General features: G+C 37.0%; 2 protein-coding genes across 2 annotated transcripts; one reads left to right on the top strand and one right to left on the bottom strand.

Annotated features, from left to right (window-relative positions):
* The first annotated feature begins 2,403 nt into the window (after positions 1–2,403).
* LOC137716536 (Tetratricopeptide repeat (TPR)-like superfamily protein) lies at positions 2,404–5,148 on the top strand. The gene has a single exon (XM_068455989.2). It carries the CDS (start codon positions 2,506–2,508, stop codon positions 4,672–4,674), a length of 2,169 nt encoding a protein of 722 aa, XP_068312090.2. The 5' UTR covers positions 2,404–2,505; the 3' UTR covers positions 4,675–5,148.
* Positions 5,149–8,279: 3,131 nt separating this feature from the next.
* On the bottom strand, positions 8,280–13,777 carry LOC137715845 (uncharacterized). Its single transcript, XM_088690615.1, has 16 exons — positions 13,428–13,777; positions 12,509–12,611; positions 12,154–12,223; positions 11,977–12,015; positions 11,773–11,890; positions 11,624–11,681; positions 11,439–11,510; positions 11,188–11,248; positions 10,966–11,025; positions 10,814–10,833; positions 10,654–10,719; positions 10,044–10,211; positions 9,596–9,853; positions 9,208–9,420; positions 8,833–9,104; positions 8,280–8,743 (listed from the first exon to the last, which is right to left on the bottom strand). The coding sequence occupies exons 1-16, from the start codon at positions 13,535–13,537 to the stop codon at positions 8,602–8,604; spliced, it is 1,830 nt and encodes a 609-aa protein (XP_088546741.1). The 5' UTR covers positions 13,538–13,777; the 3' UTR covers positions 8,280–8,601.
* Positions 13,778–18,975: the final 5,198 nt, after the last annotated feature.

Below are 18,975 nucleotides of genomic sequence, written 5' to 3'. Positions count from 1 at the left end.
TTGTCTTTCTAGCATCATCCTCCAAGTAATTAACAGAGTTTGTATGTGGTTCAATATCTTAGTAGATAAAGAATTGGGTTTTCACACATACGTTCCGAATTCAAAACTTTTCATCTCTTGAATTATTATTATAATAATTTCAAACTTTCTTTCTTCTTAATAATAATAAATAAATAAAAAGTAAGTAAGTTAGTCTTACATCTTAAGTCTCGTGTTCAATTTTCTCTTACTTCAATATTATCCACTTGTATAATTTATTGTTATTAATTTCATTGGCTCCTCTAAGATAAAAGATACATTATAAGAGATGCAATTATCTGATCAAACACTCGAGGGGGCTGTCAGTCAAAGATATGGTTGGAGGAAGATGCTGACAAAATGCATGGATACCAATTAGTGAAACATGTTTGATCGACCATCCAACAGGCTACGGTGCATGTGGTGCCAGCACATCAATTTTGGTGGAATTCAGATCCCAAAATCTCCCTCAACCTCTATTAGTGGCCTGTGAATACGAATCCCCACCCAAGCGATATGCTTACCGACAAGACATCAACACGTTACAGCAGGCAGGCACCACGCCAATTAATTAAAGTATAATCATTTTGATTAATCGTAATCTTGATTTGTCATCCACTTGCTCGAGTTAAAGAAAGTTCTAGTTTGCAGTTGAAGGGTTAATGCGTTCTTAAGTAGTTCTGAAATTGGAGTTTGATTCTAATTTTACACGAATTAGTCTGTTAAAAAATTTGAGTTGCATAAGAGTGATGTTAATTATTCATTTCAACTAAATGATCAACGATAATAAAAAACAGAAAAAATAAATCAACATGTGTCGTATTCTTGATGAAGGTAAAATGTTCTACCTTTGGATTTAAAAAGTTTCCAAAGCTGTCAACCGACCTTGATATATCATTGTTTCTTTCTGCCGACAACTTAAAAAGCAAAGAACAAATTAGGAGACTAAGGGGAATGGATAGTAGTAAATATTATGCTAAATCAGTGCAATGGGAGTACTTTAAACTATTTGATTAATTGGCTACATAAAAAACATCACTTGGTTAGATAATTACTAAACCCCATACACATGTTGTTTTGTTTATGTGCATGCATGCGTTCCAAAATTATATTGAGAGAATGAAAGAGTGAAAATTGGGTTAGATGCATGATAGGATAAGGATAGCCTGGTGGGATGCATTTGGATTTCGATATTAGAAAGAACAAAAGAAATTTCATATCGTAAAATTTTCGATATATAAAATTTTGGGGTTCCTAGTGCAAAGGTTTGCGTTTTTGTAAGGGCTATAAATCAGTTAGTTGGAGCTTGACAGTGAAAGTAACAAGAAAAGTTTATATTCAGCTAGATAAGAATTAAGTTGGTATGTTTGATTCGTCAAACTTGTGAGCAACCGTATTCTTTCACGAGACATATGGAACTATATTATAAAATTCTTGAACAAAAGGTCATACTTGTGATTTTTCTTTTGAAGAATCACGTTTACATTTGTTCTAAGGTTAGATTGACCATCTTCAGTTTGACATTAATTTTAGAAGGAGATTGATATTAGGTCTTTTTTTTTTTTTTCGCTTCTATTGAAATTTCATTAACTTTAAGAGCCGAACATGCTAATGCTAAAGATTTTGTTTGTTTCCATTATGAGCGAAGCTCAATATTGTTAAATATCCTATATCAACCGTATTTATGATAAAAGAAGAGTTTAAATATCTTAATCCTACTTCAACTAACATCGAAGTCTTTTGTGATAAAACCTCACACTTATAGGACTCTGCAAGTAGTAATTAACAAGTTGGAGACAATATCGATGTTGTTGAAAGTGGGCCTTTGCTCCTTCACTCTAATACTTTGACATGGTATCAGAGTTAGGGAGCGGGCCCATACTGCACGCAATGGGTGGGTTCCCTTGGCCCCGTGCGATGATGGTGGGTCCCTTGGCCTAGGGTGAGTCCCCTTGGCTCCACATGATTCTCGATGTATGGATCTCCCACGTGTGACCCACTAATTGTCTCTCACGTGACAGGGCATGTTGAGATATCTCACATAAACCATATCTCTGAGAAAAAAGAGTTTAAATATCTTAAACCCAATGCAACCAATAGGGAGACTTTTGTGATAAACCTCACACCAGTTGAACTATGCAGGTGGTAACTACCAAGTTAAGGACAATATTGATGTTGTTAAAAGTTGATATTTGACCCATTTCTCTGATAATTTGAAATGATATCAGAGCCGGGCCAATCAAATTCACAATCCTAACCCAACTTTCATCTCAATCGGGCCACCTAACCCAACTTTCATCTCAATCAGGCCAGGACTTTTAAGCCTATTCAGATCATTGGGTCTAGGACAATGCCAACATGCCCATCAAAACAAGAGTTGGGCTTTTGAGGCTAGGCAACTAGTTCAAGATTATTAACATGGATTTTTGCCCATTAGATTAAATACAAGTTTGCTAATTGAGATCATGTGGTGTGTCAACTCAAAACATGCCAACAATACTCAAAACCAGCATTTTCCATAAGTACTTTTCCAATTGTAGCTTTTCGCGTTGTAAGATCCACTGCTCGTATCTGTCCACTCAAGCCTGTTCAAAACCCCAAAGCGTGTCCAAAAGCAGAAAAGCCAGCAGCTTTCTTGTTTACTGCAATTCCCAGATCACCCAAAACGGAAGAAATGGTGATATCAAACAAGCCGAATCAGTATTCAACCGCATGCCCGAGAAAAACACTATTTCCTGGACTGCTATGCTCACTGCATATGCCGAAAATGGCCAAACTTCCAAAGCACGTAAACTGTTCGATGAAATTCCCCAACGAAACATAGCATCGTATAATGCGATGATCACGGCTTATATTAGAAATAAATGTACGGTAGGTGAAGCTTTTGAGTTGTTTTCTGGGATGCCGGAGCGCAATGAGGTGTCTTATAGTGCCATGATCACGGGTTTTGTAAAGGCGGGGATGTTTGACAAGGCTGAGAAGCTTTACTGTGAAATGCCAGTAAGGTGGCGGGAACCGGTTTGTTCAAATGTTTTGATAAATGGGTATTTGAAGGTTGGAAGAACTGAAGACGCAGTTCGAGTTTTTGAGGGTATGGTAAATAGCAATGTGGTTTCTCAGAGCTGTATGGTTGATGGGTATTGCAAAATGGGAAGGATTGTTGATGCTAGAAATTTGTTTGATCAGATGCTGGAGAGGAATGTGGTTACTTGGACAGCACTGATTGATGGGTATATGAAGATGGGAATTTTCGAAGCCGGGTTTGAATTGTTCTTGGATATGAGTAGGGAAGGGCTAGTGAAGGTCAATAGCACTACAATGGCTGTAATGTTCGAAGCTTGTGGCAGTATTGATAGATATCGAGAAGGGATTCAGATGCACGGGTTAGTTTCTCGTAAGGGGTTTGACTATGATGTCTTTTTAGGAAATTCTGTTATCATTATGTATTGTAGATTTGGTTGTATAGATGAAGCTTCTAAGGTATTTAATATGATGAACAAGAAAGATGTAGTTTCCTGGAATTCCTTAATTGCGGGTTATGTTCAATGTGCTGAAACTGAAGAAGCTTTTAGATTGTTCGAGGTGATGCCTGCAAAGGATATAGTATCATGGACGACCATGTTATCGGGATTCTCTTGCAAAGGGATGACTGAGAAAGCCATGGAGTTGTTCAAAATGATGCCTGAGAAGGATGATGTTGCCTGGACTGCCATAATTTCGGGTTTTGTAAATAATGGGCAATATGAAGAGGCTCTCATTTGGTTTATTCAGATGCGTCGAGAGGAAATCAGGATCAATCCCCTTACTTTGAGCAGTGCACTCAGTGCTTCTGCCAGTTTGGCCAGTATAAACGAGGGGATGCAGATCCATGCTCTTTCATTTAAGATGGATATGGAGTTTGAATTATCCGTTCAAAATTCTCTGGTCTCTATGTATTCAAAGTGTGGGAACACTGTTGATGCCGATAGGATCTTCAGAAGTATCACTTCGCCCAATACTGTTTCATTCAACTCATTGATTACAGGGTTTGCACAAAATGGGTTTGGGAAAGAAGCTTTTAACTTATTTCAGAGCATGCAGAATGAAGATTGCAAGCCAAACCAAACCACCTTTCTGGGTGTTCTTTCAGCCTGCGTCCACGTGGGACTAGTAGAAGAAGGATGGCAGTATTTTAATTCGATGAAATTGGAACACAATATAGAACCAGGACCGGATCACTACGCTTGCATGGTTGATCTCCTTGGTCGAGCTGGTTTGCTACATGAAGCTGTCGATTTGATTCATTCAATGCCATTTGAGCCCCATACCGGGGTTTGGGGAGCTCTTCTTAGTGCTAGCAGGACTCATTTATGTCTTGATCTTGCACTGCTTGCAACTCGGAAGCTAATCAGATTGGAGCCTGATGACGCGACCCCTTATGTGGTCTTGTCTAATTTATATTCTACTTTAGGGAAAATGAAGGATGGAAACCAAGTGATGATGACCAAAAAATCAAAGGGGATAAGGAAGAGTCCAGGCTGCAGCTGGATTACAGTGAAGGACAAGGTTCATTTGTTTCTTGCAGGAGATCAATCCCATTTGGACTCACAAGCAATTAAAGGATCACTCTCGATCATATCAATGGAAATGGAACAGCTACATTTTTATAGACGATAATTTGAAATTTTCTATTTATTCGTCGTCTCAATCATCAAGGTTTTGGGATCCTTCCGCTGTTATGTACTTCAGTAATTAGACTATGAGGCCTTGTTCGGACGGAAACCATTGTTCGTCGGAGATTTGAGTAGAAGCTGTTGCTTATTCGCCTAAACTTGGTTTGGTGAGGGATACTATGGTATGGTTTTTCGCCAATATACCTCTGAAAGAAGTGAACTAACTGTTGGGTTCCCACGCAAACAGATTAATACTTGCAGTCGTGCTGGAAGAGTTAATTGGTAAAAACACTTGTGCTGGAATAGTTATCAAATTCTCATTTGTTTTGTATGTAATATATTCAAGGGAGTTGTAATTGAAAAATAAGTTACATATTAGAGTACCTTGTATTACAAATCCAAAGTCAGTAAGTACATAATTAACTGTGTAATTTCAGATCGAACTCGGAATATTAAATACATTCCAATTCCTATCCAATTTTTTCAGACTTTTTTGGATTTGGAATTTAAATCACACGGAGTATTTTGGAAATTTTCAACTCGGAGTCGGTTGGAATCGCATATATGTTTCTATCCAACTTGCACGCCTAATGAGGAGGGATACTAAAAATGAGCCCAAGCGTGAGAGATTTTCTTATGCAACAAAGATTTAGATCTAATGGCCTCACCGCGCAAAACTGTTTGTTGTGTTCAGTAGGTGCATTGCTCGTCTAATTAGATTGATGAACAGAGGGGGCTTTTAAATATGCATGGGGTGCTTTTTTGGTTTAATCCGTCGTCTGTCACTTCCTGTTTTAGCTTTGTGTACTAAGGAATGCTACACCAGTTATGTACTGGTGTGGAGTTTCATCGTCCACAACTGCAGCTAACCGCCACCACCTCCACCACAACCACCGCTGATGCCACCAACGTCACTAGTTGTTGTAGCTACAGCAGCTGCAGTAGCAAGTAAAACCATCTCCTCCCAAAACAGTTCCTCCACTTAACATCGTGGCCGGCAGGGTCCTGTGCGAAAGTGAATTTAGAGGGTAAGGGTTCGAATTTTCGTGTGATTGTGTGGAATTTTTATATTATTTTGTTGAAGTTTATGCATTTAATAAAAATATTTTGAAAAAATAATGGAGATGAGGTTCAAACCCATCCCCTAGGCCAATGTAAAAAAGCAGTAATACCATTTTCGCTAAGACTCAAGTTTGTATTATTTTGCACATAGTACTATATATACATATATGCATGCAAATTTGAAAAATTGGGGTCCTTCTGATTTGGGGACCCTGTGCGGTGGCACCACTTGCACCCCCTTAGAGCCTGTTCTGGTGGCCGGAAGCTCGTTGACCAGAATGAGGCACCGCGGTGGCTCGTTTTGCTTTACGATTCTTGTTATTAGACGTGTAGAAAGCAAAGACACCAAATAAATGCAGCAACCCCGAATAAGCCTTCGGCTACGAGAGTTTGCGCAAATGAGTCACTTCTTCACAATTATCCTCCACAGGAAAAGGGGCATGCTGCGCGTTCTTTATATATACACGGTTCGTATTGCGGATGTTAGGGGTTGGATCGTGCATGCATTATGTTAGACATTTTTTAAGGGCGTTTATGCGGAAGTTCACAGTTGCTGTTAATTTCTTTAGGGTTTACTAATTTGTGGGAGGTAATGCGTCAAGTTTGTCATTCAACATTTTTCTTCCAATCATAAGTTGACTTTTGGTGCAATTTCTTGGAATTTATCATGCAAGCCATACTTATGCATATAGCAATTTCTTGGAATTTATCATGCAAGCAATTAGTAATATAAATTGATTTAGTTAACTGAATCTTCAGATATTGCGCTAAAAGTCTAAATTGATATTGGGCAGGGTAGTGTGTTTTTGAAATTTATCTGATCCGATAGCCAAAAATTAAAAAAATATGTGAGAAGTAAAATAGGATGTGTGAATAGCACACCCTTTCTTTTATTATTATATGAGCGGTGATTTGACAAGATGGCTTTGGCAGAGAAGGCCACTTTTATTTCTTCGAATGGGAGCTTTGATTCAATTTTTCCGTTAGAGGGTATTCCTTTGCTAAAAATTGTGCAGACTCTAGAAATCTCTTGTTTGGCCCGTGAATTCTTTTTCAGGAAAACTAATGAAAATGGTTTAAAAACTTTGATTTTTAACGATAAAGATAAAATAAAGGATAAAATGAATAGTACCATGATTGACTTTTTAGTGTAAAAATGTAATTTTTAGTTAAAATGAACAGTACCACGGACTTTTCGTTAATTTGAAATTTTCTTCGTTTATTTTAGATTAATATAGTGTAAACTATCACATGTATTAAAAAAAAAAAAAAAATTCTAAACTGGTATAGATAACACCTCCTATGATTGTGGCATTTAAATTTAGGTACACAAATTCATTATAATATAGTTTGGTACAGACAATTCAGTACAAATATTTAGGTACATTAATTCATCATAATATAATTCGATACAGACGTTTCGATTGCAAACAAATCTTAATATATTTCGGTACAATCATTTTTGGAAACTTTTGTATTTACATATTTTTCTTATGTCTCGCTAATTTCTTTTAAATGTTTTCTCATTTTAAGTTTATTTATAATTGGGAAGAAATAGTACAACAAGCAACCCCTAAAAAGAGATAGTATAACATGATCCAATCACAAGCACCCTCACCCTCCTCCGCCACAGCCTCCACCACCACAGCCCCCACCGCCACAACCGCCGCCGCAGCCCCCGCCACAACCGCCACTATCTCCGCCGATCACATTACTAGCTACGGAAGTTGCAACAGCTGCAGTAGCCAAAGCCAGAATGACCATCCCACCATCTTTCTGTCCACCACCTTCGCCTCTTTCAACATCGCCGCGGTTAGGTTTTTGAGCCGAAGAAGGCACGACGGTGGCTTGGCTTGTTTGCTTCTTCTTGTTACCTGTACTACAGCAAGAAAGCACCCCAAAAATACCAATTACGACTGCAATCACAGAGCCAACGGCTATGAGACACATTTCAAATTCTTTCATTTCTTCACAGTTTTATTCGGTATCGCAAAAGGGCATGTCGCGCACTCTTTATACCTCTACGTGTTGCGTATATTTGGGGTTGCCATTTTCATGTTGACATTATTAATTTCAAGGAACAATGCGTGAATTAGTCTGTTATGGCATGTACGAGGCAGTTTCTTGGAAATCTATTACGCAAACACAGAGCTAAGTTCGTAGATATTGACGCGTCGGATATGGCCTTATTCTTCAAATCATGGTCCTCCCATTATTCTAGCCTAGAGTAATATTATTGCTTGTAATAAAAATAAAATAATTGTTTTAAGTACAAAACCGAGTTAAAAATAATGGTCAGATTTTTTTTTTTTTTTTTTTTAATATCCGAAGCTGACTGAATCTTCATATTTTGATAACAAGATAATGTTAATTATTTTAAGTATTGATATTTGGAAATCTCATATGTTCAACAAGGTCTTCAATACAACATCAATTTGTTCAATAAAGCAACAACAAAGCCTTATTACACTAAGTAAAATCAGCAGTATGAATCCTAAACGTCAATGTGCTCGGTTTGATCAATAAAGAGCGGGAAAATGAAAACCCTTATCTGAAGTGAACATTTCATTCTGTTTTTTGATATCCTCTCTTTTTGAAACACTAGTGTTATACAAATCCAGTTTAAATGGCTACTTCAAATAATTAATTAAAAAATAATTGCAGTACAAACAATTTGGAATTGTTACAGTAATTAGACCTATACGAGCTGTCCTTTTGATTCTTCACCTCTTCACAATTGGAGAGTGAAATGAATCTGACATTTCAGTACCAAAAGAGCTGGCTGCTAGGCCTGCCGGCCGGGCTTTGTGTACAAAAATAGACAAAATCGCCCGAGACAAAGTATATATCAAGCATCCTCTCTGTTTCTTCAATCTGATCTCGGGCGATTTGAGCCGCCTTTGTGATTATTGTACAAGGGTAAGATCCATCCGGACCCGTGTTTCCTTCTTCCGTAACACCGCCAATATAGTATGAACAGAGCTACCAAGACACCGGCTGGAATAGCCCATCTGCCTCAAACAAAGAACAAATTAAAACACAACTTCACTTGCAACTCAAGCAACATCCTGAGGACTAAGGAGTAGAAGAGTTTTGTTACCTGTCCAGATCAAGGACGGGACTGTAAACGAGTGTTTCCCAAGTGGCTACTATTACATGCCACACAGGGTTGTAGTAGAGAGACTCTGCAGACCAAAACATCCTCGTGTATGTCTCTAAGAAGATGAACATGATCCAGGCCCCGATTTCAATCAATATAAACTTTATGATAAACCGGCCAACGACCACCATGACAAGGGAGAAGGTGACCAACCAATTGAAGAGTCGGTGATTGTATTCTTTTATAAATAGAGATCGTGACTTCCCCAACATCTGCAAATCAAATCATATACATCGTACAAATGAGTTTTTGCACCCAGCAGAGAGAAAATGAAGACGAGGAAAAAGAAAATGGAGAACACAACGTATGCCTGACCTTCATCATGCGAACCTCATAGTTCTCTTTTGCAGGTCCAACACACTCTTGCTCAAAACTTTGGTTGCACTGCAGGAAACCTGCGTTGAATTTTGCCATGGAAGGAAGTCTGAGAACTTGAAGCCGGTCCATTTTATCCTCACATCTGGTATACAATGCCTCACAGAGCTTTGAAGATTGATATTCATTTGCCATGACCACATTCTTAAACACCTAAACAAATTCGCAGAGTATAAGCAGCAAAGTCATGTTAATATATTTGCAGGATGTGTAGCTGGTGCAAGTGAGGGTGCCAAAAAAATAGGTAAAACGACTTGGCATGTTAAGGCAGAGACTAAATACATGACTCGGAGACGGGTTTAGAGCTACTATTACAAAGTTAATATACCTTGTCTACTTCTTCTTGAAGTTGCTCGACTGACTTCTTTGCATGGTGACGGCCAAAATGTTGATCCTCAAAAAGTTTCATCACTTCCTCCATGGACCGTTCATGGTATTCTTGCACAGATTGCTCTACGAGAGGTAAACTGAGTTTTTCCATCCTTTCATGGTACAGCTTTAAGCATCGCTCAAGAATACCCTTATTGAAAACCTCCACCAGAGAACCTGTTGATGGGATCTCCCCCTTGTTCAACGCTTCAAGAATCTGAAAAAAATAAAAAAAATAAAAAAAAACACAAAATAAACTAAAAGAACGATTGTAGCTAGGATCCTTTCTTTAAGTTCTCTTAAATACCTTATAGATGGGATGCAACACAACATAAACTGTAATGAAACTTAATGATTCTCCTATCTTAGCTGATTTTAACCAACCAACATTATAATATAACAGGTACCTGCTCCAGAAAAGATACAAACTCCTTTCCATTTAGAGTTTTTCCCTGCACAATCTTTGGACGGATGATACTAGAAACAAGCTGTTTTAGTTGTTCCTTTTTCTTAACATACATCGGGTCAAGCTCACCATCCTTCATGTCGCAGAGTTTCGTTCGCTCAAGGTGAGGCTGTTTGAAAGTTCGGAATCACCACAGAATCAAAACATTTGACAAACAAATAGAAAATATATCTATAGCAAAGGGAAGTTTAAATTTATTATAATACAAGCACAATATTACAATATTATGGATTATATTGTATAGGTTAGAACGACGCTTATTTTTATCAAAAGTGAACTCAAGTGTCTTACTCAATGTTGAAATAACCATATAGCATACATAGCAACTAAGAAATCATAAACTATTGCACATGGGTCAAAAATAAAGCTTGTCCAAAACATGCCCACGTCAAGGGAACTCGACACAACATTTTTGTCCATTTTTAACAAAAAAAGTCTAGGGATTTGCAGTAAATGTGTAATGCTGAGAGGCTTCATTGAACAGCCTCCCAACTAAAACATAAAGCCAAGAAAATGAGTGCAAAAACTGCTGAAAATAGGAAAACCCATACTTGTGGTAAACTGAAGGCTGTGCTATTATCACCCATAATAGCCAAAGAATCTCGGATCTGGTTAACCTGATAAAGACACACAAAAAGGGTTCGCTTTCAATCCGTGAACAGCAATATCTCAGCAGAAATGCCGGCAAGTGAGAATATAAGGTGAAAATACCATATCAATGTTTTTGTTGCCTGCAATGTCACAAAGCACCCACTATTAAATCCATGATAGACAAACAAATAAATAAGTTGCACTGCATTTATGTAAGAAGTAAAGACAGATCTTTTGCAAGGATGCATACTGGGAGGAAACAAAACACTAACCATCATTGTTAGGGACGCGAAGAAGAGCTTCATTAACCATTTGTTGCACAGATTTCCCTTCTGCAGAATAAACACCACAATGTCAATTCATGAGCACTGTGCTGGAAGCTAGGAAAAAGGGTTGATAGGTGAGAAGACTAATCTCGGTAGACTGTCATTGTAACTTATATGTTGCTCATATTTAACTTGAACAAACATGCTATAGGCATTTCTCAAACTTACGTAAAAAATCACGCTGGATGAGCCACAATAGCTTTGCAGGTTCAAAAGCAACATCTTGTCCCTACAAAACAATCCAACTATTCACATGTGTAAATTATTGCGAGATAATACATGCCAGGGACAATGATTTAAGGGATTGGAACTTACCTTCACTCTATTTGCGACATGAAATTTGCAACCAAGACGCAAACATGTCAGTTTTGATAATAGCAAAACAAATTAAGTATAATAACAACAAGGATTGAACAAACTGCGGACCTTCCATAAAATTCTTCAGCAAGCTCAACAGCAAATGACAACCTGGCAATGTCAGCTTCACGGATCTACAGAAAATGACAACCATAGAGATATATCAAATAAGGCAAACTGGGATTGAACAATAATGGACCAAGGACCTAGTACATGTTTCTAATACATCACATGTTGTGCAACTCACCGTCTCAGGCAGGTTATAAACAAGAACAGAACTCATAACAGTTGCCAGAGCGAAAATCCTGCAAAAGAATACTCAGAAACCCAGCAGAAGACATAACCTGAATGACCATCAAAGGAAAATTGAAGATTACATGATGACTTGGAGATTACCGGTCATCATACACGTTTGACTTCCCAACACTTTCAAATCCCTCAGTATCAAGGTAAAAAACCGAAGTTTTCACTCCGTCAATATCCAATTCTATTGGGGTTCCCCATACCCAAATCCCTGTAAGAGGCAAACAGCCACCGTAAATATATCTCTCAAAAAACAATAATGCACATCCATGATATCAAGGTTGCATAAAGATTTACCTTTTGTTTTTGTGTCACGCATGTGTCCAACACCAAACCCTGTGGGAAAACCGTTTAAAAATAAAACTTAAAGGTTGTTATATTGTTCAAACCAACAACCAATGCATAAAGATTAATCAAACAAGATCCACAGGAAGAAGGCGATAGAAGTATAACTAATAGAAGTAAAGACTACACCTTCATAACAAGAAAGGGAGAGCAGTTGGTTGAGCAAAAAAGATTTTCCAGAGCGGTATGGTCCAATAACCTAAGAAAAAAAATCATTTGAATAGAATCAAGATGTACACGGAGAACAGAAAGTTTGCTTTACCCAGGGAAATGTAGGACAATAAATTTAATCGTAAATCTTTTAGTCATATTTGTATGCATGGAGACTGAAAACCACTGCCCTTTAGCCTACATGATACTACTACACCTCTACAAAGGTGAGGTCATTAAACTCTAGCTAAAACTAAACATCCAGAGTTTGGAAATTAAAAATGTAAAGTTCGCAAGAATTATAGATGCTACGGAGAACAGGTTTAAGTCTTACGGCAACAGCTGCAATTGGATTTGTTATTCTTTCAATGGCCTCCAACCCTTCCCTTGAAAGACGAAGTTTTGTATGACCAGGATCAGGTTCCACAATAGGAAATCTGTATGTAAAATATTGCACAAACATTAGCCACATACGATGTGCATAACAATGGCAGAAAAACAGCAACAATGGTTAGGCAGCATGTAATCTCAAAATAAGGTGCATAAAGTGACTCATGGGTCGACAAGGTTTCCAAAATATGATGCGAAGATTCACAGTACCGCACAATTGAGGCAGGGAGCATAGTTTCTTATGATGTTTTATTTCCCTCGTTATAGTCTCCCATTAGTGTTTAGGAACATCCTACCTACTTCGATAGCAAAACAATATTTAACCTTCACAATCTAGAGCACCTTAAAATCATGTTCAACATTCGTGATTGGCCGGCACTCTCGCATTGCTGCATTATTCTAATTTACACTATCAGATAGTAAACTAACATAACCGCACTACAATTCGCTCATAAAAAAAATTTACAAAAAAGAAACACAGTGCTCATATGAAGCACATTGACATACTTCATGCTGTTAACAAATCACTAAACGACACAAATAAGCTAAAAGTTCCCAACTTTTCAGTATTTTGGAAGCACTTTTCCAACTTTCTCATGTTTCTGAAACTTGTTTTTAGAATCACCAAACGCCGTCCCAGATCTAAAACAAAAGTTTCAAAATTTATTCACTAAGCATAATAACTGCATTGCAATATTGTTCACCATGATCAAAATTCAACTACAACTATTCAAAAAAGCCAAAAGCCAAAGCTGTTTATAGCTAATCCCATTGGCACCAGATTTCTCCCATCAGCAAAAACAGAAAAAACACCAAACTTTAGATTAAAAAAAATCAGAACTTGCATCACAAAAATCACTTACGCCTGGTGAAAATTCTCAATTGCGAGCGACCCAGATGCGAAAAAGCAGACAACAATCGAAAACACAAAAACCCAATTCGACATCGCCATGGAAGAAGCAGGGGCCTTCATATGGCAAATGCGGTCGAGTTACAGGCGGGTTCACGGAACTGTGTGCACGGATCAATCATGGGGGTGAGAAGAGCAATCTGTTTAACAGAGAAAAGCAGTGTACGTGAAGGGGATCTGGGGAAGACTAAGATATGAGTGTGCACGTTAAGAATCGTGCACCCACACGATGGCGGTTTACTGAGAGGGGAAAGCTTTCAGGACAGTTGGCTTTTTGTCCCGAAAAGCACAGGATTCCTGCCCTAAGAGAGCGAAAGTGGTCTAAATGGAGTTTAAGTTTGAATTGACGGATGAGTCCTCGGAGTTTGGAGTTTGACCTACTAAGGAGAAAGGGTAGGTTGGTAAATTTCTGTAAACAATGTGTGAGTAGGATTTTAGCACCTGGATTGTGATTGGCTGTGTTTACGTTGCTGTTGTTGTTGTTGTTTCCCTTTTGTGTTCCAAAACGAAACTCCACGATTTTTCCAATGTCAAATTGTGTTGAATCTCAAGGTCATCTGCAACCAAGGGCTGATCAAATGGTTCGTTTTAGTCATCAGGCTCTTCAAGAAATTAATATTTTAATAAACAATACAGGGTCATATTTGACTCTATCTCCAACCGAGGGTTAAAGGGTCATAGGGCTCATTTTAGTCCTATCACAAAAAACTGTCTCCAACCGAGGTCCAAAGAGTCATAGTGTCAAACATAATTTATTATTTAAATTTAACAACTACAACAACTTAAATTTAAAAACTACAACTTAAATTTAAAAACTACAACAACTTAAATTTAATATCCATAATCAACATCATCTTCATCATTCACCATTGTAGGAGTATAGTTAGAGCCGGGTCATAATTTCTTCTTCTTCTTTTTTCCTATCAAAATAGGTCTTACTCATTGGAGTGTAATTCGAAGTATTCATTTTCATATTCTTATCATCCATCTCTTCATGTATCTCTTCATGTATTTGTTTGGCCCGTTGTTCATGCCTACGGTTCCTTTCTTCCACCTCAAGGACAGTTTGCTCTGCCATTAATCGCAATGAGGCCGCCATTTCTAGTTGAGCGGCGTAATCATCATTTGCCTTCCCCTTTTCCTTCAACCTTATTACCTTGTTTCGTCTCATAGCCTTAGGTATGGAACCTTCACTCGAAGATGGATTTTCTACCCTTATTTGCTGAATGGTAGGAGATCCATCTTCATTCATATTTGCAATTAAGGATGCAGTTCCGAACACCGGGGTAGGACCTACTCTATGTTGAGGTGGATCTTCACAAATAACACCTACCCCTTACCAATTTCCCAACAACTGTGAAACTGAAAGGGTTTCGAACTACCATCCATATACAATTCCTCTGTTTGGCTTACCTAGAAAATATAATTACAAAAAATTAAAGGAAATTAATTTATGAAATTAAATGCAATATAATTAAATGTATTTACAAAAATTAAAGGAAAGTAATTCATGAAATTAAATGTAATATAATTAAATATTTAAAGTAAATTGTGAAAACACTTACTTCGTCGTAGTAGTTAGCGCCGTTTTCATGTCTACTTGCGGCTGCTAATAGTGCTTGATGCCATTTGTTCAAACTTGGGTGAAGATGTTTCTTCCATCTTGAAGAACAACTCTCGTGATTTCGGACATTCAGTGGAGTGGTGCATTCGTAGAACTCTAAGTATTTTTTAGACATACGAGTCCAAACACCTTTACTTGTTTGAGAAGTCCCCCTCACATTATCTTCCGACACCCATCTATAAGCCATGCAAAGAGCTTCATCTTCTTTTTTGATCCAAGCCCTACCTTTTATTGTAGACGAGGCCATTTGAAAATAATTGAAGGAAATGTTTTTGAAAGAGGTAAGAAAATATGAGAATTGAAATGGCGTAGGAATGGTAAAAAATTTGTGAGGAATGGTGAACGAATGGTTTAGGTATTTATAGGGGAAAAAATTAGAATTTTTAAGAATTTATAAAAATAAAAAAAATAAAAAATTGGCCCAAAAAACCAAAAAAAAATAAAAAAAAAAATGAATCCAACGGTAACTGTCGTCAGCTAGCCATTGGATTCAAAAAATTGTTTAAGAATTCCTGTTGGATATAACCGACATGATTAATAACAATACTGTCGGTTATATCCAACAGCAATTCTTAAATTTCTGGCCAGCCTGGGGCTGGCTGGTTGGCTAGCTGAATTGGGCCAGCCCTTTGGCCCTTTCAAATTCTGTGAGGCACACGAGCCCTTTGCCCTAACCCTCGGTTAAAGATGATTTTCGGGCTATTTTCGGCCCTCTAGACCCTTCGGTTGGAGATGGCCTAAGGTCTAAATTTCGATCTAAAGCAATACAAGTCCAAATCTTGTTCCTTTCCATCGTTTGAATTTGGAGTTTCGATTTGATGATGTTAATGTGAAACACTTTAATAATCAAACTATAAAATGAGGTTCTGTATATATATGATTCATTTGGAAATACTTTTAAAATGACTAAAAGTGATTTTAAGGGGTGTAGTCAATTTGAATTTCAGAGGATTTTAATGGATTTTTTGTAGGTGACAGATTTTAAAGGATTTTAATAAACTTTACAATTTCATATGGATTTCAACAGATTTTACATGGATTTCTATTACAGATATGTATGAATTCTTTTTTGGATTTCTTAGGATTTTGTAAAAATTGAGAATCACACTAAAAAGCATTTTTAATGAAATCCAACAGCTGGGATTAACATATCCAACTCTCTGCAATTGAAACCCTAATTTTTTTATTTTTTTTTCTTTTCCGTCGTTGCTCATTCTCTTCAGAGTTGAGATGCATTATCTTGGTTGAGCACCATTGCAAGAATGGGGATCTTAGATTATACTTCTGGGGTTCTGAAGGAAATAAGGAAATGAAAAGGTCCAAAATTGCTTACCCTAATTTGATTAGGTAGTCAGCTCTCTTGGGTGGTCTCTGAAAATGGAAGACTCACAAAAGCAATGGATGTATGATCTCAAAGAACCAAATTTTGCCCAATGTCCTAGTTTACAACATTTTGGTTAATGGGTTTTTCAATGGTGGCAAAGTCGACAGAGCTGATACCGTGACTTCCAATGTGATACTTGGAAGGTTGTGCGGAGAGGGGAGAGTTGAGGATGCTCTTGAGATGCTGAAGAACTCAAGTGTAGACACTGAAAGAGGATTTTGAATTAAGGATTTGAGATTTTTTTTTTTTTTTTTTTTTTTTTTTTTTTTTTAAGGGATAAACTCAGTAAAACCTACAATTCGTAGTATTTGTTTACGAATTTGAACTTGTTAAAAAAATATCCATAATGGATGAGTATGAAGAAGATGAAGTATGAGATATGAGAATGGGTTTTTCCTCTGTGTGAAAAGAAATCGGAAGGGGAAGGATAGGATTCTTGATGGCATATGATATTTATACTACTCACTCTTAAATCCATCAAAATCCACCATTCATTGAAATCCTAGCAAATATTTAGGATTCTTACTACATCTAGACTTGAGTGGACCTTGTAAAAAAATTTAATTGACTACCCATGTATTTTGATGTATTCTTTAAAATCTCCCAAATCTTAATTTGACTACACCATGTTTTCAAACTGTTTCAAAATTCTAATTGAACACATCTTGATTTTAAAACCTATTAAAATCCCACCAAATCCTAATTTGACTACACCTTAGAAAAAATATTTTGTGTCCAAAAAGACTTCAAGTGTTTTTTCATGACTTACTTGCGTTTTTACTTACAAGGATTGGTTCAAAAAATATTTTCACCAAAACACTTCCAATCATTTGAAAGCACTTACAAATGAGTTTATAGTGTCATAACTGTCTAAAAAATAATAGATGGGCACAATAACAATTAAATACAATTTTTTCTGTATACTTAACACAAGGTTAAAAGAAGAATTTAAGTACTGCTTTTGCTATTTGTAATTTTTTTTTTTTTTTAAATATGAATTAGCCATAGGTTACCTCAAAATTTGTTTAAACAGATCACTAGACACCTAAGTCACCAATTTTCAGACCTTTCATGTGTTTGTTTTTTTTTTTTTTTTTTTGGTTGTTAACATGCTTATTTGATTACGTAACATATTAAGCTTTCTTCTTCTTTTTTTTAATGAAACGTAACATTAAGTGGTACAAAAAATGAATGATTGAGATTAAAAACAAAAGATATAAACATTTGTAGATCAATTCTAACGACTAAAACACTTATGACATTGTATATTCCACAACATTGAAAACTCGACCCATATTAAGCGCTGATTTATATTCCTTCATGTCAAAAGCATTTTTCGAAACGCTTGAGAAAAAGATAAAATTATGTATGACTTATGCAAGAACATGTAGAGATTTTTTATTTATTTATTTTTTTTTCAGGGGAGGGGTGCTTCTAAATGCATTTGCTGGAAACATTTTAATTTTTAGTTTAAAATTTTTTGCTGTGCTTCTAACAAAAGTGTTTTTTCTTAAAGTACTATGGAACATAAGTGCTTTTACAAAACGGACCTAAACAAAGTACCCCGCCTATCACTTGGACCAACAAACAGATCCCAACCTCTTGACACCTTGAACCAGTTCTAATCCAACAGGGAAGTCTCCTGGGCCCGGCCTACCTCTACAATTTAGGCAGCCACAGGCATCAAAATTTAGTGAGACATGTTAACTTGGTTAAGTTCATCGAAAAACCTTTTTAAACTATAATTACATCGCAAAGGCTCTTTGCCTTTGGGATCTTAATTATGTGTCGTTTTGACAAGACGTGATAAGCGATATTTCATTCATCAATAAGAACGATTATAATGGGAGCCACGTGAGTATATTTTTCATGTAAATAATACATTGCTTTGGAGATAATTTGCACAAACAAACGTAATGAGTTAATCCTTACATTGCTACCATAGACACTGCCAGTACAAATCTGCCACAAAAATGATACACGCAACAGACTTACACTAAGGCACACACAATGGCATTACTAGCAAGCGAGATCACGTCAAGTCATCGTTGATTGGCAAGACCACATCATTAGCTAGGTGAGACAACACGCATTAAAGTAGCGTAAACAACAAATCAACACTAATCAAAACTACACTAATCCGAGAAGAATCCATCGATTGACTATCTCGATAATAGGGATTAGGATACCTAGGCAAAGAACGCCTACAACCATATCGTTTCTAGTAAGATCCACAGCTACCACAAGTCAAGCAAGACTGAACCGCCATTGATCTGACCAAGTAAGGCAGCACCGCCACAAATAAGGTCGAGGAGAGTAATTTTTCCATGGAAGCTAATCGGAGAAGATGAATTCAACCCACCAAAAAATCACAAATCCTACACAAGCCACGAATCTAGCTTCAAATCAACGAAAATGACCTCATAAGAGGCCAAGTTCCAAGTTTGCGATGGAGATTTCACGAAATTCAGGAAGAGAGGTTGCCCACCAATT

This window comes from Pyrus communis, chromosome 3 (assembly GCF_041283825.1).
Source record: "Pyrus communis isolate YQ-2024b chromosome 3, ASM4128382v1, whole genome shotgun sequence".
NCBI classification, from domain to species: domain Eukaryota; kingdom Viridiplantae; phylum Streptophyta; class Magnoliopsida; order Rosales; family Rosaceae; genus Pyrus; species Pyrus communis.
This window is presented reverse-complemented; position numbering and strand designations above follow the sequence as displayed.